At 38.7% G+C, this 25,865-nt stretch overlaps 4 protein-coding genes and 1 pseudogene across 7 annotated transcripts; 1 reads left to right on the top strand and 4 right to left on the bottom strand.

Moving 5' to 3' along the window:
- The first annotated feature begins 1,304 nt into the window (after positions 1-1,304).
- On the top strand, positions 1,305-1,945 carry LOC137707580 (biogenesis of lysosome-related organelles complex 1 subunit 2). Its single transcript, XM_068446479.2, has one exon. It carries the CDS (start codon positions 1,392-1,394, stop codon positions 1,758-1,760), a length of 369 nt encoding a protein of 122 aa, XP_068302580.1. The 5' UTR covers positions 1,305-1,391; the 3' UTR covers positions 1,761-1,945.
- Positions 1,946-2,266: 321 nt separating this feature from the next.
- Positions 2,267-4,567, bottom strand: LOC137708600 (uncharacterized). Of its 4 annotated transcripts, XM_068447714.2 has the most exons (5): positions 4,382-4,567; positions 4,033-4,110; positions 3,769-3,828; positions 3,375-3,544; positions 2,267-3,183 (listed from the first exon to the last, which is right to left on the bottom strand). In XM_068447714.2, exon 5 carries the CDS (start codon positions 2,978-2,980, stop codon positions 2,489-2,491), a length of 492 nt encoding a protein of 163 aa, XP_068303815.1. In that variant the 5' UTR covers positions 2,981-3,183; positions 3,375-3,544; positions 3,769-3,828; positions 4,033-4,110; positions 4,382-4,567; the 3' UTR covers positions 2,267-2,488. The 4 variants fall into 4 exon arrangements, with proteins under 4 accessions (XP_068303815.1, XP_068303814.1, XP_088545453.1 ...); XM_068447713.2 differs by lacking the exon at positions 3,375-3,544; XM_088689327.1 differs by lacking the exon at positions 3,769-3,828.
- A 1,350-nt stretch (positions 4,568-5,917) lies between these two features.
- On the bottom strand, positions 5,918-14,766 carry LOC137707579 (DNA-directed RNA polymerase 2B, chloroplastic/mitochondrial-like). Its single transcript, XM_068446477.2, has 19 exons — positions 12,665-14,766; positions 12,054-12,263; positions 11,827-11,960; positions 11,674-11,743; positions 11,305-11,363; positions 10,786-10,903; positions 10,560-10,673; positions 10,107-10,238; positions 9,611-10,027; positions 8,887-8,937; positions 8,663-8,733; positions 8,418-8,502; positions 8,033-8,185; positions 7,820-7,894; positions 7,644-7,733; positions 7,482-7,529; positions 7,068-7,182; positions 6,857-6,960; positions 5,918-6,726 (listed from the first exon to the last, which is right to left on the bottom strand). Exons 1-19 carry the CDS (start codon positions 13,580-13,582, stop codon positions 6,616-6,618), a joined length of 3,075 nt encoding a protein of 1,024 aa, XP_068302578.2. The 5' UTR covers positions 13,583-14,766; the 3' UTR covers positions 5,918-6,615.
- Positions 14,767-15,734: 968 nt separating this feature from the next.
- LOC137708001 (uncharacterized) lies at positions 15,735-18,983 on the bottom strand. The gene is made up of 6 exons (XM_068446961.2): positions 18,262-18,983; positions 18,083-18,119; positions 17,479-17,715; positions 17,333-17,380; positions 16,268-16,713; positions 15,735-16,138 (listed from the first exon to the last, which is right to left on the bottom strand). Exons 1-6 carry the CDS (start codon positions 18,561-18,563, stop codon positions 16,066-16,068), a joined length of 1,143 nt encoding a protein of 380 aa, XP_068303062.2. The 5' UTR covers positions 18,564-18,983; the 3' UTR covers positions 15,735-16,065.
- A 288-nt stretch (positions 18,984-19,271) lies between these two features.
- LOC148689300 (uncharacterized) lies at positions 19,272-21,856 on the bottom strand (annotated as a pseudogene).
- Between the last annotated feature and the right edge of the window lie 4,009 nt (positions 21,857-25,865).

Below are 25,865 nucleotides of genomic sequence, written 5' to 3'. Positions count from 1 at the left end.
ATGAATCTAATGCTAATTGACTTTGTACTTTTTATCAACGTTATTGACATGTTTGGTCCAGTATAGATAAGTGCAACCTAATCTCATCTCAAGATGCTCATATTTGTAAAATAGCCTTATCCTGATTAAGATAAAAACATACTTCAACAATTAAATTCCTTACGGCATACAACCATAACATGTGATGTGAAGGCACAAAGGAAGCTATAACTGCGTAACCCCATAACGGGAACCCATTTAACCTCCTATAAGCTCCTTCCTCTTCCAGGTAGCAAAGAAAGTTAAATTGCACGCCACAAAGTATACATACAAAAATACAAATGATTTGATGCATGGAGCTACATGATAATTAAGCAGCCACATGTTAATTAAGCAACTTACCTCAAACAGTTACAAACCCACTTTGCTCCCACACAAATAAATGTAATTGGAATGGGTTCCAAGGGAATTAAAACCCAGAAAAAAAAGGCATCAAGATTTAAGCCTTTGGCTCCAATCTAATAATTTAAAAAATTAGGATTAAAAGGATTAGTTACTCCCAGCGAAGAAAACTCAAAAGCAGAATGAATGGATTCCTAGTTCTTGGAGCTCTAGTTACTCAAATTAATGCAAAGGTCTTACTAGTGATGTGCGACGACTCTCTCTCGCAGGATGAGCGAGGTTCTCTCTCGCAAAAGGTCTTACGAGTCCGGCCGAATTTGGGGTTCTTTGCTAAGAACTCCTAGCGAAGCCATTAATGCGGGCGAGTCCCCCCTAATCCTATTAAACTTAATCCTTGTGCAAATCAAACACGAGACTACACTAGCAATTAGTTTAGTCTAGTCCAGTTTCCTCTAATCCGGTCAAACAAACACTCCCTTAGAGTTTTGGTTCTGCAAGCGCAAATTCAAACATCTTTATTCTATTTCACTGACTTGGGATCTTTTATTCTTTACGTACAAAAGAACTGAGTCATACAAGGAAAACTCGTCTATCACGGCCTCATATGATAGTTTATTTTCTATCAATAACGTAATAAGAGAGGTAAATAAAAATAGTAGTGACCAAAAATGCTTCCTACAAAAACGGTCACATGGTATTATGACCATGTAAACGGAAAGGATTCTCTCCGGATTCTTTTCATCAAGTTTACTAACGCACACAATTTGAATATTTGGATTTTAATCTAACGATTAAAATTATCATAACTTTTAAAATAAATTTCTATTTATAACCTTTTGTTCAAATTTTAAAAGTCCGAATTATGTGCTGGAGTTGGTGAAAAGTATCGGAGAGGATCCTCTTTAGATGGCCGTAATAACAAAAGTTAAAGCTCTGTACATAAAGCAGCTCGTTATTGGCCTCGGGTCAGAACAGCGGGTCCGAACCGAACCCAAAGTTCCAAAGTTCCAATGGCTGCTGCTGCGAAGGAAGAGCAAAAAGACGCGCTCGCCGAGTCCATCAACGATCTCTTCGGCAGCGTCTCCGCCGTGGTTAAATCAGAGCTCCAGGGATCGACCAACCACCTCGATCTTCTCGAAAAGATGAACATGCGAGTGGCCGAAGAGTACAAGGGCTTCGGCGACGTGGCGGCGGGGCTGAGCGTGTTCGTGGAGCAGCTCAAGGCCAAGAGCGGCAGCTTCGACGAGTACGTGAAGCAGATCGACGTCATCGAGCAGCAGGTGACGGAGTTCGAGGCGGTTGTTTCGGTGCTCGATAGATACGCGTCGATGTTGGAGTCCAAAGTTGAATCTGTTTATCAGAATCCATCGGCTTCCTGAATTGCAACGCGTTTGTGGAAATCGGGATTTATTGTTTGTTTTGTTTAACTTCTGTGGCAATGTCTACTTTTTTTGTACAAATGAAAAGTTCCCTGCTTTTTTTTTTCATTGTATAAAACTTCCCTGCTCGTTATTAATTCGTAATCGGAATCAAAATAAAGAGTTGGATATCGATTTTATTTTTACATTTTGACCAAGCACGGATTATTTTCGTGTTTCTTAATTATGAAGTAGGATATTAACTGTGAATTATTCATGTGTTTAGTAAGCACGGATTATTTTCGTGTTTACTGAGTATGGAGTTGGATTTTGATTACGGATTATTCTTGTGTATTGGTAATTTGCTAGAGAGAAGGAGGTTTGCTTTGAACAGTCCTCCGTGAACATGGACGTGAATGATTGTCAAGCGTTAAAAGCACGAATCAATTAAGCAGGTGCACGGAGACTGCTAGCATTTTGCCTTCTTGATGGCCATTTGTATAGAGAAATGAAAGCCACACCACATATATCTGAATTACTGTTGTACTTTCTAGTTTCAAAGAAAAGGTTCGCGCAAAATTGGTCCGATCAAATCCTTGGCTATTTGGTTCCCTCTGGCGTGTTTGGAAGTGCTTTTGAAAGTTTTTTCAAATAATTAAAAGCGCTTTTGGATCACCAAATGCTCTTTTAAACTCTAAAATTCACAAGGCAAATCTTCAATAAACGAGAGTAATGGAATTCACATATCTTCAGGCCTCGCATTCCACCTTGACTTGCACCTTCTTCTCCCATCTGCGCAATAAAGCGGCGACAAACGCCAATGACGGAACCGGTGCTAGTTCCACAGGTAGCTTATTATCATCATCATCAACCCTACAAATCCAGCCGTACAAAGGTCTAAGCCTCCGCGGTGCAACACTATCCGGGCAAAAAACAGTGATTGAGGGCTTAGCTGATGACACTTCATCGCCATTTCCACTTCCTGCATCATCCAGAAGAGAAGCATCCTTGTTTTCAGCACCGCCTTGTTTCTCAAGAATTGTTTCAATCAGAAGGGAGTAAGCACCTTCTTCGATAAAGGGCCATCCGGTTGTATCACCATCTTCCCCATAAACTTCCAGTAGTTCTTTCACTGTATCACAAACTAAATTCTCCGAAAAACCCATGGGTTTCATAGCATCAATCGCAGCACACATTCGAGTATTGCGTTTCCTGGGTCGTCCTCTTGGTCTTGGGGCCATTGTCAGAGTCGTAGACACTCTGAAACAGGAAAATAGAGCCTTCCTAAAAATATGTGAATACACAAATGAGCTGGAGAGCCGGTTGGAGCTGGGAACTGACTAGCATGTACAAGCAAAGTCCAACGATTGATGAGCAGTTCCTGAAAAACCTGGAACTCCAAGTGAGTTGTCCACCATATTGGCTGATTTCCAGATGCAATTATCTGTTTCACATTCAAGATTACAAATATAATCATAAATTCACACAATAAACTACAAATCAAGAAAAGCGTATCGAAACTTCAGTCAAAAATCAATCGAAGAGGAGCTAAAGCGTGTCAAATTGACCCACGGAAGCTCAGACACCTTAAGACTTTCCATCATTTTCCAACACAAATCACACGAGAAAACTTACATTATAACTACACAAAAATCACTCCCCTTATGCCCATCAGTCCTTCCATTTGGGCAAGCCACCACCTCAAGTCAACATAGTTGCCATGAACCAAAAAATTCACAAGAGAGAACGAGAATGGAAATTAAAGCAGTACTCTTGTTAGTCCAAGCATGCTCGCACACGTGCGCCTGAATGCATATAGAATATAATCACATAGCAACTCCCTTGATTTCTACCCCAACACCCCTTCAAGTATATCAGGCTTTATGCATTTACTTTTGGTAAGGAATAAATTGGCTTAACCATATAAGATTGTTAACAGAACTACTGAAGCTAGTGTCATTGTAAAGCTATTTGCTAAACGAAATCAGCACAAATCATATAAAAATAATCCATTCCCGTCACCACAAACCTCTAAAAACGCAATCTTAAGTCGATAAGAGGGCGATGAACAACATTCAGAACTTCGCATCTGCATTAACCATAAAAACTAAGTACAGAAGCTAACGCATATCACTGGAAATAGTGCCCGAAAAGGCGAAAACAAAGATTATTTGCCAAAGGAAACATTCTACATTGTTATTTTTGCTTGATGCAGATGTAAATCCAGACCATAGTATGATAAATAAGTTATGAACAACTTAAGAGAGCAAGCAACCTGTAAAAAATTTCTTACCCATCAAAACGTGCAGTAAAAGCTCTTGGACTTTAACTTATCTCCATAAAGTTACAACCCACCACTGTAACCCTAGAGCTGAAACATATAACACACCAGGTTAACAAAATCTGAAACTTTTGAAGTTTTGGGATATTATTTACCAAATTTTAGCATTTTCTATTTCTAGAACCCAAAAAAAAAAAAAAAAATTTCAGAAACAAAATAAATATGGATTCTGTAGTGTTTATTTCTGAAGCTTCTGATTTCAGAAACGAGGGTTTTAAAAAAATAAATACAAAAATGAGAGAAAGATGGCACATTTGCAATTACCCAGAAAAGTTAAAATTAAAAAAGGCAGTAGCTTTACCAACTAGAAACCTTCTACATACAGAGAACTGCAGCTTATTTCTTCCCTGAGTGTTTTTGAGGCCCGAAACGGTGCGTTTTGGGGCTACTGAACTGAGTTTCTGTTGAGGTTTGAAGAAGGAAAAGGAAGAAGGGGATGATGGTCAGTAGAGCGGTAGTTGTGACTGTCGCTGTAGGTGGCAACGACTGAAAGGACGGATCAGCAAATATTTTCAGATAAGACAACGGACCTTGGGGCTAATTCGTGAATAGTGTTAAATGTGTAATGTCTGTTCGACCACCACTAAATTACCAGAAAGCAAGGGTATTTTTGAAATTTTCAGGTTCTGGTGTTTGTTCCTAATCTATATTAGACCTGCCCCTAGGATGGACTGAGATCCTTGACCGTTGGATCATTAGTTATTAAGGGGGCGTTTGTTTGCCCTCACTAACTCGGACTGGACTGGACTGGACTAGCTATTAGTCCAATACTGTGTTTGTTCCATTCTGGGACTAACATTAATGAGACTAAAGGGGACTAGCATGGACAAAACCCTTCACTAAGAGGTCTTAGTGAGACCCCCCAATGACCATGGGACTAGCTAAGACTATCCTCTATTTCTCGTCCTTGTCATGCTCAACGACTACTCCCGACAGACTCCTCGTCATCGCCGGTCACCTAAATCAATCATTAACTTCCCGACTCTCTTTCAGATCCATTTCACAACCAACTTTCATATAAAATATACCAAATTGAAGCTGGGAGTGACAAGATTACGATTTTACTTGAATCGAGACCAAAAGGTGGTCGAATGTGGCCGAAAAATGGCCTGGAAGTCTCGGCCTGTTTGGGCTTCTTCAAATCCATGACAAATTCGAGCATGCAAAGCGGTCCAGGGATGGTGATGAATTTTTTGGCAGTGCTAACTTCATCCAATTTAATGAGGGTTGGCCAAAAAACACATTAGGAAACCTGCAACTCGTCAGAAAAATTGGAGCCGTGAGGTTCCGTTCGAACAACGCATAGCTAGAGAGGGAGGGAGGACAGAGAAATAGAGACTGGAATCAATAAGGAGTTTGACTAGGAATGAGAAAGAGACATGAATTGAGAGGTTTGAGAGGAAAAAAAAAGGGAGAGGGTGGGACGATGAGAGAAGAGGAAAAGAGTGGGACGGAAATGGTAGGAAAAAATGGAGAAAAAGATAAGATCATAATAAAATATTAATAATTTATATATTAAATAAAATAATATTAGAATTTGTTATTATCCAGCTTCTTAATCCAATACTGCATCAAACGCTTCACTAAGTTAGTCCAGTTTAGTCTAGTCTAAGCCAGTCCAGCTTAGTCCTTGAAGCTAATCCAGTCCGAGATAGTCCGGCGAAACAAACGCCCCCTAAATTCTTAGCTAAAAATCTAACGGTCATGAATCCAGATGCGTTTTGTGGCTTGCCAAGCCACTAATACAAGGTCTTGTGAAAGGTCTTACATATGATTTTGTATTAGTAAGTCATGACGGCACAATATCAGTAAACTCATTTAATCTAAATTCTCGGTGTTTTAGGGAAACGGTTTCTTCCTTTAGTTATGTTTGTGATTACAAACACCAAACAGAGCTTATATAAACTTGCATTTTTTATAATGAGATGTTAATTTGTATTTTGATTATCTGTAAAGGTATTGTTCCCCAAATATTTACAAACCAAATTTACCGCTCAATTTACAAGAATAGAATTAAAGGTAATGCTATCCACACCCATTTTTACTTCTCACGCATCTTTCTCAATTTTTGGCCTTCGGTTTGAATGAATTAACACAAAACCATCTTCACCAGCAACCTGCAACATGACATGGTCCTCCGGCATTCTTTAGACTAGATACCGCTCGAATCAGCCACAAAGCTCTACATACTTCACACGATTGACGTGACGGGTAACTCAGCTATGAATTCTCAATTTACTGTACTAACATATTTGTTTCTCAGCAGCGTACAGAAGCTTGTGCGATTATGGATCAGCCTCGGATTAGCTTCTGCAGCACAATGGCGTTGTGAACTCAAGAGTTCATGCTGAATATCGTACACTGGCATCGGGACTTCCTCAAGCTATACAGGTATAATGTGGCTCAGTCTCTATCAGGGTTCTCATTCAGGCTGCTTCCATTTTCTTGGTGCCGTAGATAGAAGCAGAGGGAGCACCATAGGCAGATCGCTAATTGAGGCGAAGGTAGTTGAAAATGAAGATCACTCTCCATGTATCAGTTGAAGAAATAAGGTGACTCTAACACGTCCCTTAAGTCAAAGTCACCCCGCTCAGGCAAGGGAGGGAAAGTTAATGTGGGAAAGGACTGCTGAAAGCTCTCCAACAACTGGAAACAAAACAGATAAGTGGTTAGATCAACAACTGTTTACATCTTTAAACAATGCACTTGTAATGCTTCATGATTCTTTTCAAATTAACTAGAAAGGAGAGAACTTCAGAATAGAAGAGTACTGTACATTCTCTAGTATTGGAGTCTCATATAGTTCGACAAACTTTTCACGAAGTATTCTGTTCATTTCATCCACATCACAAGCGTGTGTCCAGTACGAGTCATGAACTCCTGTAATCATATGTTATTACACAGCCATTATAAGAGTGTACATTGTGTGTGTGTGTGCGTGTGCTAGAGAGAGCAGGTTAATTGAAATGGAGCACACAAGAACTGACCTGCAAAGTTTAAGCCTGCCCTTTTACAGGCAACCGCAGTCATCATCATATGAGAACTATCGAGGGAATGAACAAAATTTGGTGGGAACGCTGTCCGCTGCCTCTTGACCATGACCTATAATAGACAAAATATTCAGTTCGAGATCTGAGGCTCCAAGACTTCCAATCTTTGAAACGATGTCCATGTCGGTGATTCTCAATTTTTTTAGACCTTTCTGACCATAACCATGTGGCTAATTAAACATGTTGAAAATAAACCAACCATGCTCGTAGATGGCACGGCTTCTTTCCCTCTCCTTTCTCAGATAAAATAATAGATAGATCCTAGTTACCTTCCATACTTCAAAGGATGGCGGGAAAACTATTGATCTACATTTTCTTATAGCATCCTTTAAATGAATATAGCTACGGTACCTTTTCTGTTTCTTGCTGTAACGTCAAAACTTGAAGGGAAGTTTTAATCTGCAACAATTTCAACCAGAAGCTATTAAACTTGATTTAACCTTTCAAGTAATTATGAATACAATAAAAAATATTGATGACCCTTGTTGACTCGGTGAAATTTTTAATACTCACAAGATGCCTGCTGAATTTACGGTAAGGTTGCACAACTGGAAGTCCAAGTGGAGTTGTCCATCGTACCGGCTCATTTTCAGATGCAATTATCTGAAAATCAAGATAAAATTTTCAAAACATCAGGAAAACATCGTGAGCGAGAAAGAAACAAAAGAAAAGAGGAATCTGGTACAAACCTTTGCACATTCACCAAGCCAGCTCATGATACTTCGTGCAGCTTCAAACATCTCACCTAGAGCAGTTAAGGTGATCTGCACATGATGTTGAGAATCGTTTCATTATAAAATTCTCATGAATACTGATGCACATAATCGCAAGCATATGAAAATATTGTTACAAATTATGTGAAGACAAAAATTGACACCCTCACAACATGAACTTTCTGGTACCTTTGCAGCATAACAAGCACAACTAAAAAGCTCTACGTCGTCTGAAATGGCACTGCGTTCCTTCAACCTCCTTTTGATTTGATCCCGAGCACCGATGTAAGTGACACCATATACTGAAGTCATCACTGTCTGCTTCACCAATTTTCTATCCACCTGCATATGTACAGCCATCGGGGTTTAACTCTTAGTTGCATAAAATAATCAGGTAGCCAAAAGAAAACGCCAGTTTACATACAGTAATCAGATAGCAGCCACATTTTCTGATATATTATTAAACCACACGTTTTGATGAAAATTGAATGATTTTAAATCTAATGTTACGATATCCACTTTGTTTTAATAAGATATGCATCAAAAGACCGTACTGAAGAGTTGTAAAATCAACCTGATCTACTAATACTTTTGCAAGCAATGCCTCTGGAAAAACTGCAGGATCCTTCTGTGCATCCCTTCGCATGATTTCCAGTACCCTGCACCGAGAATGACACTTTTTCATGAATAAATTACTTAATCATGACATGTTGACAGCTTACACGTAAATTGAGAAAAGTAATACTCATGCGTAGAGTGAAGAGGTTCTACTACTATACTCATCATGTGATACCTCTGCCCTAGTCATAAACAACTTACCTAGCAGCTATTCCTGAGTATACATCTGCAGGCTTCTCTCCTGCAACAAGATTGACGGCAGCTGCTCCCAACTGAATGGAAAATTTCCAATGAGAAAAAAGATTCCAAACTAACGCATACAATTTCCCAATATACCATAAGTAGACATGGGAGTGAGGGAGTGAAGTTGGGTGGGGGCGTTCACGTATGACCTTCTCTAAAGTAAATTAAGAGAAAGAAAGTACCTTGTCTCTTCCAAGGGCGGCATAGTGTTGTAAACCATTGCAAGAGCCATCCTAGAGAAAATCAATTAAAAATCAAGAAATGTAAAATATTATATTCCAGATTATATCACTGCAGATGAGTAATGATAAGGTAGACACAACTCATATCTGAAAGGAGCTATTAACCAGCTTAAGACAACAGTCCCTCATTTGCAAAACATAGAAATCACCTGCTAAGTTCTCTATAGGATACTGTAGGAAACAAAGCCATCAAAACTTACTTCTTAGGTTGTTTCAACATAAACCTGAAGGAAGGAGGTTACGAGTCCAAGAAACAAATCCCCCAAGATTCCCCTACCCCCACCCAACAAAAGGGAAGCGAAAAAGATATATATGCGTGTGTTAGCATTCAAGCGCAGAAAAGATCTATGCCTCAACCAAATTTGAACTCTATGGCAGACCTCTGATAGCTCCGCTTACACAAGGGACAGGGCTCACACTTACCTTTTCTCTTCACCTTTTTTTCTGGGTATTTTTCCAATTTAATTCTGTTATAACTCTAACATAAGAAGACATAGAATACATAATGTCCTTCATAAATGTCCGAAACCGCATAATTTAAACATCCAGAACTAATTGATTACTTCTGGTAGTCCCCTTGTCCACTTATTTCTCCTAGCTTGAAGGTAAATACAACACAATTTTCATGAACCGAAGATCTGATGCCATGACAATGTAAATGTACCTGATGTACGGGAATATGTGAAATAAAAGCCTCTGGAGAAGAGCTTCTCAAAGCTTCCGCAAGGTTAATGCACACAGCCAAGCACTGAAATGGATCTTCAGCCTTCAACCACCAGCGTCTTCCTTCTAGTGGTCTGTCCACAGAATCAAATATATCATCTAAATGACTCTCTATAAATGCTATTCGACCCTCACAAGACAATTTGTCCACACCGCTCCCATACAGATTTGCCAAGTGTATCTTTAGCCAACGTAAGCCTGAGTTTCCAAGGGGGCGTCCCTCTGCAAACTCCAAAATACCCCGGGATAGATCTGAACCAAGATGATTTAAGTATGGGTGCATAGGATATGCACGGCCCCGAAAGTCAAGATTGTGTGGATAATAAAAACCTTCTTCATCCTTCATCTTCCGTGCTACCTGCTCCTCGGTAAAAATGAGTTTCATGAATTCTAAGTACATTATGGTTACTGACTCAGAGGAGTGAAATAAATCTTACAGTTAGTTTAAGCTCCAAGTCACAACGCTGTGAATGCCTCTCCATGTTCTCTTTCTTCGCAGACTTCACCTTCCATTTCCATTTCTTAAGCAGTGTTTCATCATCAGTATCTGGTTCCTCTGGTAATGGAACCTGAATGCAAAAAAATAAAGGAAAAAACAGCTTCAGATCAATTTCAACAAATCAAAATTGGCTCACAAGATTGATAACAATATTTTTGAAATAAATGGCATGAGAAAAAAGAAAACTTAAAAACTAATTAAACCAACCATTTGGTTCAGTTGTTAAGTTCAGTTGAAATTTGAATTTCCCCAAATTAGTTAAAGTTGATCTTGTCTTTGGCTTTCGCCAAAGCATGGCAAAAGAACGAACCGACCTCCTAATATGTGCCAATAATCTTGACTCTTTTTTCTTCCTTTTGTGTGTGTGTGTGTGTGTGACTAATAAACTCACATTATCACGGTCCACCAAATCAGCGAGACGGCCTCCACTAGCCCATATTCTATCTACAACATTAAGTACCCTCTTATTAACCCTCCATCTGGTATTTCCAAGTGTGTCCAGGGCCTGGTCAGGAAAACACAAAATCAATACATAAGGCACCACATCCTCATGTTGGTTTAGTTCCATAAAATTTTCATGATGAAAAAAGTCATACAACGCTTGTATGTATACAAACCTTAAAAACTGGTTCCAGTTGCTGCCTTGGGGTCTTCTTAATTGCTTCACGCTGCTGTTTAGCTCCATGAGTGCGCATGACATAGGATGGTAGAAAAAAGTAACCTCCTCTATCATAACTGAAAAGACAAATTTATAAACCCGCAAAACGGAAATAAAAACAGGTTAACCCAAAAGTAATCTGAAATTCTATCACATGAAGGACTATGAAGAAGTTGAATTCTATGTTAATTCAATGTTTGATGCACTATGAAAGCATCATGCCACCTTTGAAGATAGAATTAAATGGAGGAGTTGTCCTATTCGATTCCTATATCAAACCCTATTCTCCATTTCCAGCTCAGACCCCCCAAGAATGCAATATATCAGAATAGCTTCTACACATTTCATTCCATCCATTACTGATTTTATGAATTACAGACTTCAATCTGATCTTATGTGAACTTCAAATAAAAAAATTAACAAAAGAACGACTTTAAAATTCGGCAAAACTGGTAACACATAGCTGTAATTATCATACCCTATCCAGTTGACTGGTGGTACCAACATTGGCATATAAGGAATCACCATGTGGCTTGCCTGCATAAACAGTAAAAGTTATTGATAAATCTTGGACTAATGAAGAATATAAATTCCTGCAAGCTTCTTAAGATGTGTCCTTTGCCAGGAAAATGAGAAAACTTATACATAATTAGCTTAGCCAACATTCCATCACCTGCTAGGGACAAATGGACAATACTACACAACATTCCAGATCCTATCAAACTATTTTATCGACAACATTCCTAGATCCTAAAAGTATAAATACATAAAAATATTTCCAAGAGCCAACAGACATCTCCAATTGTTTCAAGAATAACAGAAAGGAAAAAGGATCGAAGTTACTTACTGTTTTCTCAAGGCCTTTGAGAACAAGAGGGTTGCATTGAATAACACCAAATCTTCTGCTGGTGGTATTCCTGTTCAAAGAAAAGTCCACATTAACATAAAATTAGTCAGGAGGGGAGGTCTACAGTTATCAATAGTACAGACTAGTAAATACCTTGGATCTTTTGTGACAGTCGTAAGTGTGTGTACAAATGCAGGTCGTATATCTGGTGGAGAATCTGCTGACTGATCAGCCGGAGGTTGTATAAAAGCCGTTTGAATCAACAGTTCAATCAGACGACTGCCGACCTGAGAAATACGTAGGAAACATGTGGCATTTTAGAATGCATGTAAATAAAATGCTGATAAAGTTCTACCAGTTAAAGCATAAACCATGCAAACCTTAGCCTTGGCTTCCAGGCTCCAGGGTTTTGAAGCATCATATTTCCTCACTATATGTCTCACTGCTCGCAGTTTTTGCTTTTTCATCAATTTCGTAACCTTTTTATTCAGCTTCTCTTGTTCCTTCATTACATCATCAGACTCTCGGTTTTCCTCATCTTTGTTGACCTTTTTCTTTCTCGTCTGTTCCAAAAAATTGTGTATTCTAACCTGATGCATTGAAGCAGTGATATATCAGTGCTCATCTAGGAGAGATGGACGGCAGGACACGGTTAGAGTAAGAAAACCAAACCATAGGAATACTGTTTTACTTAGTTCATCTAGAGAACAACAAGAAACAAAAACAAGGCACTAAGGTTTTAGATTTTAGATCATTCCCTGAGTCCCTTTCCACACAAACTTAACATGGTTCGGGAAAAAAAAAAAAAAGGCAAAAATAGGAATTTCACTATGGCACCACCGTTAACTGGATTCCAGCAAAGAAAAATGAAACTATACAGAAAAATAAAATGACTGCAATTCTACTCCTGAATGGAATTGACTATAACCAGGTAGAGAAAACTGAAACCGAATCAAAACGTCCATGAATATGTGTAATGAAAAGTTCACACCTCCTGCTCAATGGCTTCACCTATGGTGCAAGCAGCTGCTACCACCCTGCAAGTTCCATGTTCGCCTCCAGTCATCAACAATCCCATCAGCTTATGCATTGTAATAACCGACATCATATCAGCCGGTAACTGATCAAAATAAGGCGCATAGGCCGCCTTATTCTTCCCCTTCCGGCACAGGTCTTGCTCATGTTCAATGGCATTGCGCAGAGGCTCAAACCAACCAAGAAACAAAGACTTCATGTATGGCAAATTGGGAGCTAACTTGTGCTCACACATGTCCATCATAAGCTCCCTATACTCCTTCGCCGCCCGTTCCCATGCTTCAGTCTCAATCTTTATCTGTCTTCTCTTTAGCGCAAGGTACTTCGCCTGCCCCATTCCTCTCACTCTCTTCTGCCGCATCCGCCGCCAATGATCCGTCTGCCTCTTACCCTCTTTACTCATTTGCTGCAATAGCTCTTGAACTTCATCAACAACAGACACATCCTCCTCGGCATCAGTGGAAGAAACCGCCTCCGCGACGCTTGCATACCCTTTGGGGCAAAACCCATTAAACCGAATCGGATTCCTTACAGACCCCAAACTTGGATTCCCCATATAACTCTCACCTGAAGAAATCTCACCTTTCCCGCAAAAACCCACCTCCGGAAAACCCTTTAAGCAAGAACCCGTCTCAAAAGGCTTGAACTTTTCCGAGAAAACAGATTCCCGGGAAAACCTCAGAAGGCTATAAGCCCTAGAAATAGACTGTGAACTGACACGACACCTCTGGTTCCCGGAAATGGCCTGCTTAGCCAAGTTTCTCCACAAACTAGTGGATATCATTGATGGGCTCTTGTGGGAAACTATGGGGATTTGAAATGCGCAATTCTTGGTGGTATTTTCAGGGGGAAATGGGGTTTGGATGCAGGACATCAAATTAAAAAAATCAAATATTTTTGGAGGAGATGAATTGGTGAGAGTGATGAGAGTGGGATCAGAGAAAATGGTTCGAAGAAGGGATTCGGAGACGCAATCAAATTCATCAGAGAGAGAGAGAGAGAGAGAGAGAGAGAGAGGGGAGGAAGAAGCAAACCAGTGAGCAAGCAGCAGCCTAAAGCCCTTAACCCTTTTCTTAAACCCTGTCTCTGGCAGCAGTTACTAGTTTACGCTTTTGACTTTTGCTTGCCTTGGTGCCTACTGCCTGACGGGGAGTTTGGGGCGTTTCTATTATTTTCACTATTTGGAGGCCTATTTGTGTAATTTGATGATAAATATGGTCCCGTTCTGTACGTTTGGTGATGATGTGATCTTAATCAACATCTAGTTTTTCCTTTTATTTTCTTAATGATAAACAGGATTTCAATTTTGGGTCAGACCGTTTCACTAAGACCTTCTTCAATTTTGGGCTAAAACTCAAATTTTCACTTCTATTTCCTCCCAAAATTCAACCAAACCCAAGGCTAAAATGTGGTCTAAAACTTAAAACTCAAATGGAAGCCAAATTTAGCTCAAGATTAGTGGGGCTGGCTCATCATATATGTATATTTTATTTAGTTTTATATTTATAAATTCATTGAATCCAACAATTAATATCTAATCTGATGAAATTCAACGGTAAAAAAAAAATTAACGGTCCAAATTTAAATCTAACGGCTAAAGTAATTTAAAAAAATCTTTCATCTGTTTCATATTTTTTCATAGTGTTTAAAGAGTTTCATGGTGTCGGTTAGTGATTTTTTTAGTATTTGTCATAATCTAAATATTTTTAGGTTAAAATGTTCATAAAATTAAATTATGATAGTCTACATAATTTTTTATTTTTAAAAAGTTACTTTAAGAAAAAAAAATTAGTTTAAATTCATTCTTTAATAATCTAGGGCTAAAATTTTAGGCCAGAAGGGTTGGAGTAGAAAAGCTGTTTTTAGACTAAAACCTAAATTTTCTGGGCTAAAATTTAGACCAATGGTTGAAGATGATCTTAGCCTAAGATTATTAAAGAATAAATTTAGGCTAATTTTTTCTTTTAAAGTATTTTTTTTTTTAAATTATGTGCACTATCATAATTTAATTTTATGAACATTTTAACCTAAAAATATTTAAATTCTGATAAATATTGAAAAATCACTAAATTATGGTGAATTTTGAGTTAAATAATTTTTTTACTTATTTTAGCCGTTTGATTTAAATTTGGGCTGTTAGATCTTTTTTTTACCATTAGATTTAATTATATTCGATCTTAGCCGTTGAATTCAATAAATCCTAAGAGACATGCCCATGTGGATGGGATCGCGTTGGTGGTGCCCACACCATTTTCTGGGCTAAATCCTGGAGAGAATTTGGCTTTTAGCTTTTAACTCACACATTTAATATGGGTTGGGTTGGGAAAGAGGGGGGGGGAGGGAATAAAACCTAAAAATAGCATTTAGCCCAGGGTTGGGTTTGGTCTAATCAATAGCACATGTTGCGTCATAGGTTACTTTTTAAGTGAATTCTGCCAACAACACATCTATACGAGATTCACAACTATGAAATCGAAGCATTGATGAAACACAGGACCAAAGACTCTTATCCCTTGTTTGAATATGCTTTTAAAATGACTGAAAGCGCTTTTAGAGAAAATGTTTTTAAATTTCAAAAACACTTGAAGTGTTTTTCTACAAGAAGCACCAATTATGTGATTCTTCCAGGAAGCACCAATTATGTGCTTCCTAAGTGCTTTTACAAGATTTACAAGCATTTTTACTAAGGATTGTTTCCAAAAATATTTTCATTAAAAACACTTTCACTAATTGTAAAAGCACATTCAAATGAGCTCTTGGTATATCTTGAGATCAGGTTAAAGCGAAAACACTCATCACATAACTTGAATGGTGAATGGGGACACATATGACCGGTGTGTCAACACTAATCTCGCAGGGCTAGCTCTCACGGTTCCGAACCCTAACACTACGGCGAGGGCTAACATGAATGAAATCCTCATAACCAATATACTTTGTTGATCATACAGTAACACTACACAATGTTCTTGTGGGAACTTCTGCTTCATACTACATTATAACTGAAAAAGTATTCACACGCAGAGAGAGAGAGAGAGAGAATGGGGTTAGATTTATTAAGCTGGAGAATTAAGTGAGATACAAAAGTTGCCTGGTCTAACAAATTTCCTACTTCTTCGCCTAAGAATTGAGAAACAATGAGATCCTATCACCCAAACCCCGCCCATGTGTAAATAACCATTAGACGGTACATCTTTCTTGGATTTGCACTAGTGACGTATACAATACTTGAATTTCTCTACATAGCTGGTTCTCATCCTACGGACATTTTTCGTATCACCCAAACAACCCAATTAACCAATCAAATAAATAGAAACGGGGTAGAAGACAGATTTCCATTTGTTAACTGATCCCATCTCTTCACGCACTGGTAGCTGTGGGCTTAAAACAATCAATATTGCACAATCCAACTGATCTGAACATCTCTCCGAAGCTGCCACCAAAGTTAAATTTCAACCGTCAGAAAAACTCGAGTTGTATGTGTCGATGCTATGATGTGAACAATTGAATTTCGCAATATAAAGCATGTATGGGTGAAAACTGAAAGCAAAAACTTGCTTACCGGTCAATGCTATTTCTTGCTCTCTCTGGCTGATCCACGCTATTACTTGCTTTTTCAGGTTGGTCCATACTCTTTCTTGTTCTCTCTCTCTTATCAGTGCTGGCCCTTGACTTCTCTCTATGATCTGTACTTAACCTGGGGTTTTCTATATGATCGGTACTTGGTCTACAATTCTCTTTGTGATCTGTGCTGGAACAAGATTTCTCCCTGATGTCAGTGCTTTTCCGTGGATTTTCTGGTTGACCTGTAACCGGCCCTGATTTATTCCTCAGATGCGGATATTTCTCAATGGTCGATACAAACTTTTTGACATGCTTTATGTACTGTGGGTAGAGCTCCAAGTCACAATGATTACCTCCCTTTATCCATAATGGCTCATACTTCTCCTTACAATTATCCCAAAGCTGCTTGCCATGGGACCAATCCACAACATCATCAGCCGTCCCCTGCAGGCAATAGGAAAACACAGAACAACATAACCTGGCAAATAAGTACGCTTCTGAAAACTAAACCACACATATTTAATAATACCACAAGACAAGGATTGCATCATAAATTAGTGGTATACAATACAGCATAGATGTTGTTAACGCTTGGGCCTTTAAGGGAGGTTTCAAAGATATTTGTTAGCTATTTACCTTTTTTGTCATTATTTACTGTTTACATAGATTAGTTGGATTAGTAAAACGAGGAAAACAATAAATTCCAGGTCAAAGAGTTTGATAACTATATAAACATAAAAAAATCAAAAGCTATTAGCTACACTTCTTCCCCTCGTTGTAAGTCATCCAACAGGATGAAGATAAATAAGCATACAGTCAAGAAGATGTCAAGCACATAAAGATTCTTAAAGAAATTATTTAGACTACACACGCAAAAAAAAAAAAAAAAAAATCACAACCGGCATGGTGAAGACTGGTAAATTTGGAACATGAAGACACGAAGTGTTAGCGCATGAATGCACATGTTGAAGACTAGTGCAACCAATTTGTTAGGTAATCAATATAGGTAATCACAAGAGTCTAGGAAAATGAAGCATACAATTTAAAGAAAAAAGGCACTCACATGAATCACCAGAACAGGACAACTGACCAAGGGTATTTTGTCAATGTTCTGCACCATGAATAGGAGAACTCTCATTAGCGTGATGCAATCCCAAACGTTGTGAAAAATGTGAGCCTAAAGCTGAGCGATTAACAAAGATTAAGTACCTTATAAATGTCAAACCAATACGTTCGCTTCACTGGATACATGACACGAAGACCAGACATGATCGGACTGTGAAGAACCACTGCCCTCAATCTTGGTAACCGGGTTGCTAAATCGAGAGTGGGCCCACTACCAACTGATTGCCCATATAAAATAATATCCTCCTCCTTCGCACTGTACCTCTCCACAAGGCATCTATATGCAGCTTCTATGTCTGCATAAGTGTTTTGCTCACTCGGCTGTCCATAAGAGAGAAAATATATATCTCATTTCGAACATTCTCCTAACCAATTATAGCTAAGACTTGTTTTCATTCATCCAATGCTCAATTTGGTCTCTAGGAAAGAAGAAATCTTTCTAATTAACAGCATAAAGTAGCCTGAAAAACTTGACAAACAGGTGCATCGCAAATAATAAAACCAAATTCAAGTTTCATTATCTTATGATGGAAAATTGTAAGAAAAGAACCCTACTGAAATTAATTATGCAGAACATTTACCGATCAGATTAATATTTTCTAGTTTCTCTCCCCTACTACTGGAGCTATGTTTCCAGGGCTTTCAAACAAATCAGTACAAAATCGAAAGTGAAACCGAAATCTCATACCTTCCCAGTGGATTGTCCGTACCCCGAATAATCATACCTATAAAACACAAATAAATCCGATAAAGTTCAAAACTTTACAACTTACACACACATAAATCATATTTTGTGCAAAAATAGAAACACAGATAGTCACAAATCAAACAGTGAAATTTACAGATTTACTATAATTAATTACTGACCCCAACAAGTTGACTCGGAGGTGAAGACTCAGCTCACTGAACAACTCGTACATCTGACCCAGATCAGCCGCGTTCCCATGCGAGTGCAGAACAGTAAGCTTCGCCGACGGATTCCTTATGTACACCGCCACGATGTCGTTCCCTCTCTTGGTCCTCAGCTTCAAGACGTCGACGTTTTCCCTCGTCCCCACCCCGGTCATCTTCAGCTTCCCACTATCCTCCTCCTTCTCCACCCCGTACGACGGCGGGCTCGGCGGGAAAAACGCGAACTTGGCCGCCATTGATGACGTCACTGTCCCCATCTAAAACCCAAATATAAAAAATATACAAAAAAAAAAAAAAACACAAAATTTAACTTAATTGAATCTGGAGAGTGTGAAGAGCTTGATTCAAGCTCATTTAAATTCTTGGGTCGGAAAATTGGTATTTGGTCGACGAGAAAGTGAGAAAATTAGATCCTAGGGTTTGGAATCCGGGGAAGGAAGGTTTTTTTAGCTTAGAGAGAGAGAGAGCGAGAGAGAGAGGGCGGATGATTTTCCGGCGTGGATAGGGAGGCCAGCACGTGTGAAATGATTAAAGTTTGTAGAACGAGCGGAGGGGGGAGTAGTGGTCCGGTGATGGCGATACGAGAGAAAAGTAACTGCAAGCGGATTTAGTGAGCCGCCACGTGTCCACTCTGGGCACCGTGGTCCACTGATCCTTCTTGCGAGCTGTCTTCCTTCGCTGTTGGCCAGATTGGCAAACATAACATAACATAATGTTTTTGTTTTATTTTTTGTTTTCATTTTTGTTTTTTTATGTTTTATAAAACGCATTTTATGTTTTAGAAATTAAGATAAATAGTTTTTTTGTTTTTTTTTATGTTGCTGTAATTGCCAGAAAACGGGTTTCTATGGACATGTCCGTCAAAGACAATAGATGAGAGCTGTTCTTTTGTATTTTGTGTGTTTTTTTCCCACACATGTTGTGAGAGTATAGCTGTACAACAACAACAATAAAGTCTTTTCCTATTAAGTGGGGTCGGCTATATGAATCCTAGAACGTCATTGCGCTCGGTTCTATATCATGTCCTCCGTTCGATTTAAGTACTCTAAGTCTTTTCTTAGAGTCTTTTCCAAAGTTTTCCTAGGTCTTCCTTTACCCCTTCAGCCCTGGACCTCTGTCCCGTAGTCGCATCTTCTAACCAGAGTGTCAGTAGGCCTTCTTTGCACATGTCCAAACCATCGTAACTAATTTTCTCTCATCTTTCCTTCAATTTCACTACTCCTACTTTACCTCGGATATCTTCATTCCTAATCTTATCCTTTCTCATGTGCCGACACATCCAACGAAGCATCCTCATCTCCGCTACACCCATTTTATGTACGTGTTGATACTTCACCGCCCAACATTCTGCGCCATACAACATCACCGGCCTTATTGTTGTCCTATAAAAATTTTCCCCTGAGCTTCAGTGACATACGCGCGGTTACACAACACGCTGGATGCACTCTTGCACTTCATCCGTCTAGCTTGTATTCTATGGTTGAGGTTTCCATCTAATTCTCTGTTCTTTTGCAAGATAGATCCTAGGTAGTGAAAGCGGTCGCTTTTTGGTACTTCCTGATCTCCGATCCTCACCTTTGGCCTTCATTTGCACTAAACTTACACTCCATATATTCTATCTTTGATCGGCTTAGGCGAAGACCCTTAGATTTCAACACTTATCTCCAAAGGTTAAGCTTCGCATTTACCCTTTCCTAAGTTTCATCTATCAACACTATATTGTCTGCGAAAAGCATATACCAAGGAATATCATCTTGAATATATCCCGTTAACTCATCCATTACCAATGCAAAAAGGTAAGGAATTAAGGATGAGCCTTGATGTAACCTTACAGTTATGGGGAAGTTTTCGGTTTATCCTTCATGAGTTCTTACAGCAGTCTTTGCGCCATTATACATATTCTTTGTAGCTTGGATATATGCTACTTGTACTCCTTTCTTCTCTAAAATCCTCCAAAGAATGTCTCTTGTGACCATATCATACGCTTTTTCCAAATCTATAAAGATCATGTGTAAATCCTTTTTCCTATCTATATATATTTCCATCAATCTTCGTAAGAGATAGATTGTCTCCATGGTTGAGCTCCCTGGCATGAACCCAAATTGGTTGTTCGAAACATGTGTCTCTTGCCTCAATCTATGCTCAATAACTCTCTCACAAGCTTCATTGTATGACTCATTAGCTTAATACCCCTATAGTTTATGCAATTTTGTACATCGCCCTTATTCTTGTAGATAAGCACCAAAGTGCTCTTTCACCACTCATTTGACATCTTCTTCATTTTCAAAATCCTATTGAAAAGGTTTGTGAGCCATGCTATACCCGTCTCTCCCAAGACTTTCCACACTTCGATCGGTATATCATCTGGGCCCACTGCTTTTCTATGCTTCATCTTTTTCAAAGCTACAACCACTTCTTCCTTTCTGATTCGGCGGTAAAATGAGTAGTTTCTACACTCTTTTGAGTTACTCAACTCCCCCAAAGAAGTACTAATTTAATGTCCTTCATTGAAAAGATTATGAAAATAACCTCTCCATCTGTCTTTGACCGCGTTCTCTGTAGCAAGAACCTTTCCATCCTCATCATTGATGCACTTCACTTGGTTTAGGTCCCTTGTCTTCTTTTCCCTTGCTCTAGCTAGTTTATAGATATCTAACTCTCCTTCTTTGGTATCTAGTCGCTTATACATATTGTCATAAGCCGCTAGCTTAGCTTCTCTCACAGCTTTCTTTGCCTCATACTTCGCTATTCTATACCTTTCACCATTTTCATCGGTCATATCCTTGTATCAGGCTTTACAACATTCCTTCTTAGTCTTCACCTTTGTTTGTACCTCCTCATTCCACCACCAATATTCCTTTTGGTGTGGAGCAAAGCCCTTGGACTCCCCTAATACCTCTTTTGCTACTTTTCGGATACAACTAGCCAAGGAATCCTATATTTGGCTAGCTTCCCCCTCTTTATCCCACATGCATTGGGTGATTACTTTCTCTTTGAAAATGGCTTGTTTTTCTCTTTTTAGATTCCACCATCTAGTCATTAGGCACTTCCAAGTCTTGTTCTTTTTTCTCTCTCTTTTGATATGTACATTCATCACCAACAAGCGATGTTGATTAGCCAAGCTCTTTCCTGGTATAACTTTGCAATCCTTACAAGTTATACGATCCCCTTTACTCATTAGAAGAAAATCTGTTTGTGTTTTTGACGACCCACTCTTGTAGGTGATCACATGTTCTTTTCTCTTCTTAAAGAAGGTGTTGGCTAAGAAGAGATCATATGCCATTGCAAAATCCAAGATGGCTTCCCCATCCTCGTTTCTCTCCCCAAAACCATGGCCACCATGAAAACCTCCATAGTTGCATGTTTCCTTGGCCACGTGTCCATTTAAATCTACTCCTATAAATACCTTCTCCGTCTGAGCAATTTCTTGCACCAAGTCTCCAAGATCTTCCCAAAATTTCTCCTTCAAACTCGTATCCAACCCTACTTGAGGTGCGTACGCACTAATCACATTGATGATTTCTTGTCCTATTATAATCTTGATTGCCATAATTCTATCTCCTACCCTCTTAACATCTACAACATCTTATGTTAAGGTCTTGTCCACGATGATGCCAACACCATTTCGTGTTCTATTTGTGCCCGAATACCAAAGTTTAAAACCTAAGTTTTCTAGATCTTTTGCCTTAAGACCAACCCACTTAGTTTCTTGTAGGCACATAATACTTATCCTTCTCCTCACCATAACTTCCATTATTTCCATAGATTTTCCCGTTAAGGTTCCTATATTCCATGTTCCTAAACGCATTCTACTCTCTTGAACTCTACCCTTCTGTCCTAGCTTCTTCACCCTCCCCCATCTAATAGGATCAAAGTACTTCTTTTGTGTGTCTTGTGTAAAGTTAATAGGAGCATATGCTCTCAAACAACTTTGAGTGGAGTCGTTCAAAAAGAAGTTTCTACGACCCCCTTGCTCATTTAACATTGCATCCGGGTGCCGATGGAGATATAGTGACCCTTACTCACTTATCACTGTGCCCGGGCCACACAGCGCACTAATTACGGGTGACGCCCTAGCTTTAGCACAATTTCGTTCTGAATTCATTTTCATAAGGATTCGACGTAACCTAAGAGTGTCGGCTGTCGACTACCTGACGCCCTCCCCCTCCTCCTTTAACTTTATAAAAAAAATATTAGTAATTGGTAGTTGTTTACGTATGACTCGAGCGTTTAAGAATAACTAACCCTAACTTCTCTAGAGCTTTGTTATTAGAGCCCAAATCTTCTAGATTTATGAAGTTCGAAATAGATCGTTATTCTCTTTATTTTATATAACCTATTGCTTAAATTTCTTATTTGTTTGTTCAAACTATCTTATTGCCAGCGAAATAACAAATCAAATAAAATATATTCATGCATTCTTGTACGAATTGGAGATTAAAATGTCACTAGATCAATTAGAGAATAAGTGTCACTTGATCAATCTGTCACTTACAAATTTCATTGAAATAATTGATGTTAAGAGAGGAGAGATCGAATATAGAATTTACGAGGATAAGCATTAACCTACAATACAAACTCTTAACATATTTGAACGCAAAACCTAGGTCAAATTGATTGAACGATATGTATCATAGTCATGCTTATTTTGATAGTCGAAAACAGTTAGTATGTCAATTTTTTGTTTCATTTATATGTAGCGATAGCTATTATTGAAATATATCTCAAATTCTGTTACAATCATTGGTAAAAGTGATGCATGGAAAGTTTGAGTTGTGAATACAAGTTGGTTTGCTAACGGTTCATGAATGTGAGTCAAAACCAAATAAACTCACGGGCAGCCTTCAGTTTGAGGATCATGATTCGCGAGTCACAAGTTATTGCGACCCTAATTTATATTTCAGGTTGTTATAGCTTTCATGGGCCAGCCTTCATACCTAACATGCACACCATTTGTCAATAATAATGGAACAGATACAAAGTATGGAGCTTAAGCCTTCCCCACTATCTTCTAAAGCCAAAAACTACGAGATATTTTGAAGTGTGTCCAGAACACAGGATGAAAAACTACATGCCATTATACAATTAGAATAACATTTAAAATAAAAGGTTTCCACCAATAGTATAATTGTGGTGTACCTCTCTATATTCCAGATACACTGAAAAATATTTTCATAATTACCACCGTCATCTCTATCCTCCCATTCAAGTGCCTATAGCCCATATTTGAATCATTTTTCGGCAGTACGCTTACTTAATTTCAGGTCGACCATACACATTGAGTATTTATTTGGGTACCGAGTTTTATGTCTTAATTATAAGCAGTGAAATTCTCAACCACAAGTTGCTTGAACGAGTTGGAGTCCCCCCATTTTTTTCATTTTTAATATTTGAGATCTACTTGTCAAAATGAGAGATGCAGTTAAAGTGGCAATGCATTTGAACTTTGCAGACCACCAGAAAAAGGAGCAAAGCAAAAACGAAAAGATTGCATGCATATTCTATGTTCTGCTTTTCTCAAACGTCACAAAACTATATGTTGTGTTTCATATTCTTCCTTCATCTGTAGAGCTTGTACATATACATTCAGGAAAACTAAATCCACGTTTTTGTAACGTTTGTTCTTCCTGTATAACAGATGCAATTCGGGTGGCTGCATGCTTGAATTCCCTACAATATCTGCAATATGGATGTAACACGATCGCTATCTCGGCCTGTGTGGATTGTACATACAGGATAAACATGAAAATCACTTTCACAGTAATAATAATGGGACTTTGTATATTTCAGTAAGATAGTCTCTCCGACCCACTCATGATCATGTCTTTCGTAGTCCTTCAGAATCCGTAACAACAATTCGATTTTCTTTTTAACGCGCTTGTGACCAAGACGACCAAACATCCTTCCACCACAGCTATGCCTTTATGGATTAAGTGAGAGTCAAAACATCGATCAGGCAGTGGGATCGCCCTAAATTTCTCGTTCCCAAAGTCGAAAACCACTAAAATATTTTCCTTATTGTATATCCAATGTATGCCTCCCGTCGAAAGGAAGGTGAGCAAGATTAATTTTAACTGCCTCCGTGACCCAATAACATTTTCAGCATGGAAACTTTCAGCCTGCCACTATTGGAACAATCTACTACCTACTAGTCGGAGAACCTTACTCTTTCGTAAAAGGACTGAATCCACAATGACATGATCCCAGCGAGAAATTTGTGGTCGATTTCTGCATCAAAAAGCACTGCAAACTCTCTCGTGCTAGGGTTAAATACAAAAACATGTTCATCACTTAATGCACAGACCAAACCGTTGATACTCTACGATTGTACCGCAAATTCGGAGTAAGATATGTACGGAGAGTACGTAAGTAGGGCAACAGGTGTTGGATGTCGTTTCTGATTTATTCCTGAGCAGAAGAAGAGCCAGTGGTTACTTCTTTGTAATGTGAAGAGGAGTTTTGACAGTATCTTTCTTGTAGTTGTGGCAATGGAAGTTCATGTGAGCAGTGACAAAGGAAGGGCTACGGATAAGAGGGGACCAAAGCTTGCATACGCACCTAAATCGCATTAGCGACTTTGCCGGCAGCCTTGGGAGAAATTGATGGAATACCATGTCCCTTGGGAGCTCTTGCTGATCAACTTTTATGTATATATTGCAAGTCAATTTGTACCTATAACTGAGTCAGAAAAAAGGCTTGGAAACAAATAGAAGAAGATTAACAAAGTGAGAGAAAGTCTGTTTTGCTAGGGCTTGCGGGCCTGGTATATCGATATTTATATAGAGTGGGGAAGCTTGGATCACATATAACAAAATTCTTGGTGACGAGTAAATAAAATCTGGCCGTTGATCACAGTGATCTGTGCAAAAGGAGGAGGACTTTCATGAAACGGATTTACCGTCACATGGTGTCTTGTATTCAATAATACATTGTCAAGTGTAAGTTTTTCTTCACATGACAATGTATTGTTAAATTGAGACGTTAAGTGACAGTGAATCCGTTACTTGTAAGCTGCTCTCGTGCAAAAGGGTATATTGAGATATTTTGAAATTATCGCAATAAACTAGAGAATGTAAATGATGGGTCAATTGACAAACTACTCACAATCTGTGACTATCATGCAAGATTTATCTTGAGTTGGAGAAAACGCTTTGAGACGTTAGAGTGTTGTCAATATTAGATCAAATACTCTTTTCCCAGCTACACTTGCACCACACCCCAAGTAAATCAGGCATCCTACAGTAGTGTCCAAAAAGGCACTCGTTTATTCTCTACAACAAATCCGTCTGAGGGAACTTGATGAATTATAGCTGAAGATGAAGTTGGATTGCTTTCTATTATTCTCAAAGGTCATAAAACTATTGGTAACAACAAAGAGTTAGACTGAAGAAAATGCAGCATTTTTACATAATATTATATGGAAGACTGGCAGTAAAGTTTTCCTCTTTGCATTTGATTTTTCATAAAATGGGATCCTATATTAGCATCTAAAAAGACTCTTGCAGAATATGAGTGACTAGTCGACCCGTTTGCTATTGACTAGCTAACAATTACTCACA

Source organism: Pyrus communis, chromosome 17, assembly GCF_041283825.1.
Source record: "Pyrus communis isolate YQ-2024b chromosome 17, ASM4128382v1, whole genome shotgun sequence".
Lineage (NCBI taxonomy): Eukaryota > Viridiplantae > Streptophyta > Magnoliopsida > Rosales > Rosaceae > Pyrus > Pyrus communis.
Note: the sequence above shows the minus strand (reverse complement) of the source record. Positions and strands in the feature narration are given on the sequence as shown.

Coding starts and splice junctions, on each gene's coding strand:
- LOC137707580 (XM_068446479.2), top strand. CDS start 1,392: ATGGCTGCTGCTGCGAAGGAAGAGCAAAAAGACGCGCTCGCCGAGTCC.
- LOC137707579 (XM_068446477.2), bottom strand. CDS start 13,582: ATGTCCTGCATCCAAACCCCATTTCCCCCTGAAAATACCACCAAGAAT. Junction 8,734..8,886: donor CCGCCCTTGGAAGAGACAAG/GTACTTTCTTTC, acceptor TTTTCCATTCAG/TTGGGAGCAGCTGCCGTCAA. Junction 6,961..7,067: donor GGCAGGCTTAAACTTTGCAG/GTCAGTTCTTGT, acceptor ATATGATTACAG/GAGTTCATGACTCGTACTGG.
- LOC137708600 (XM_068447714.2), bottom strand. CDS start 2,980: ATGGCCCCAAGACCAAGAGGACGACCCAGGAAACGCAATACTCGAATG.
- LOC137708001 (XM_068446961.2), bottom strand. CDS start 18,563: ATGGGGACAGTGACGTCATCAATGGCGGCCAAGTTCGCGTTTTTCCCG. Junction 17,716..18,082: donor ACGGACAATCCACTGGGAAG/GTATGAGATTTC, acceptor TCTTATGGACAG/CCGAGTGAGCAAAACACTTA. Junction 17,381..17,478: donor ATTGGTTTGACATTTATAAG/GTACTTAATCTT, acceptor TTCATGGTGCAG/AACATTGACAAAATACCCTT.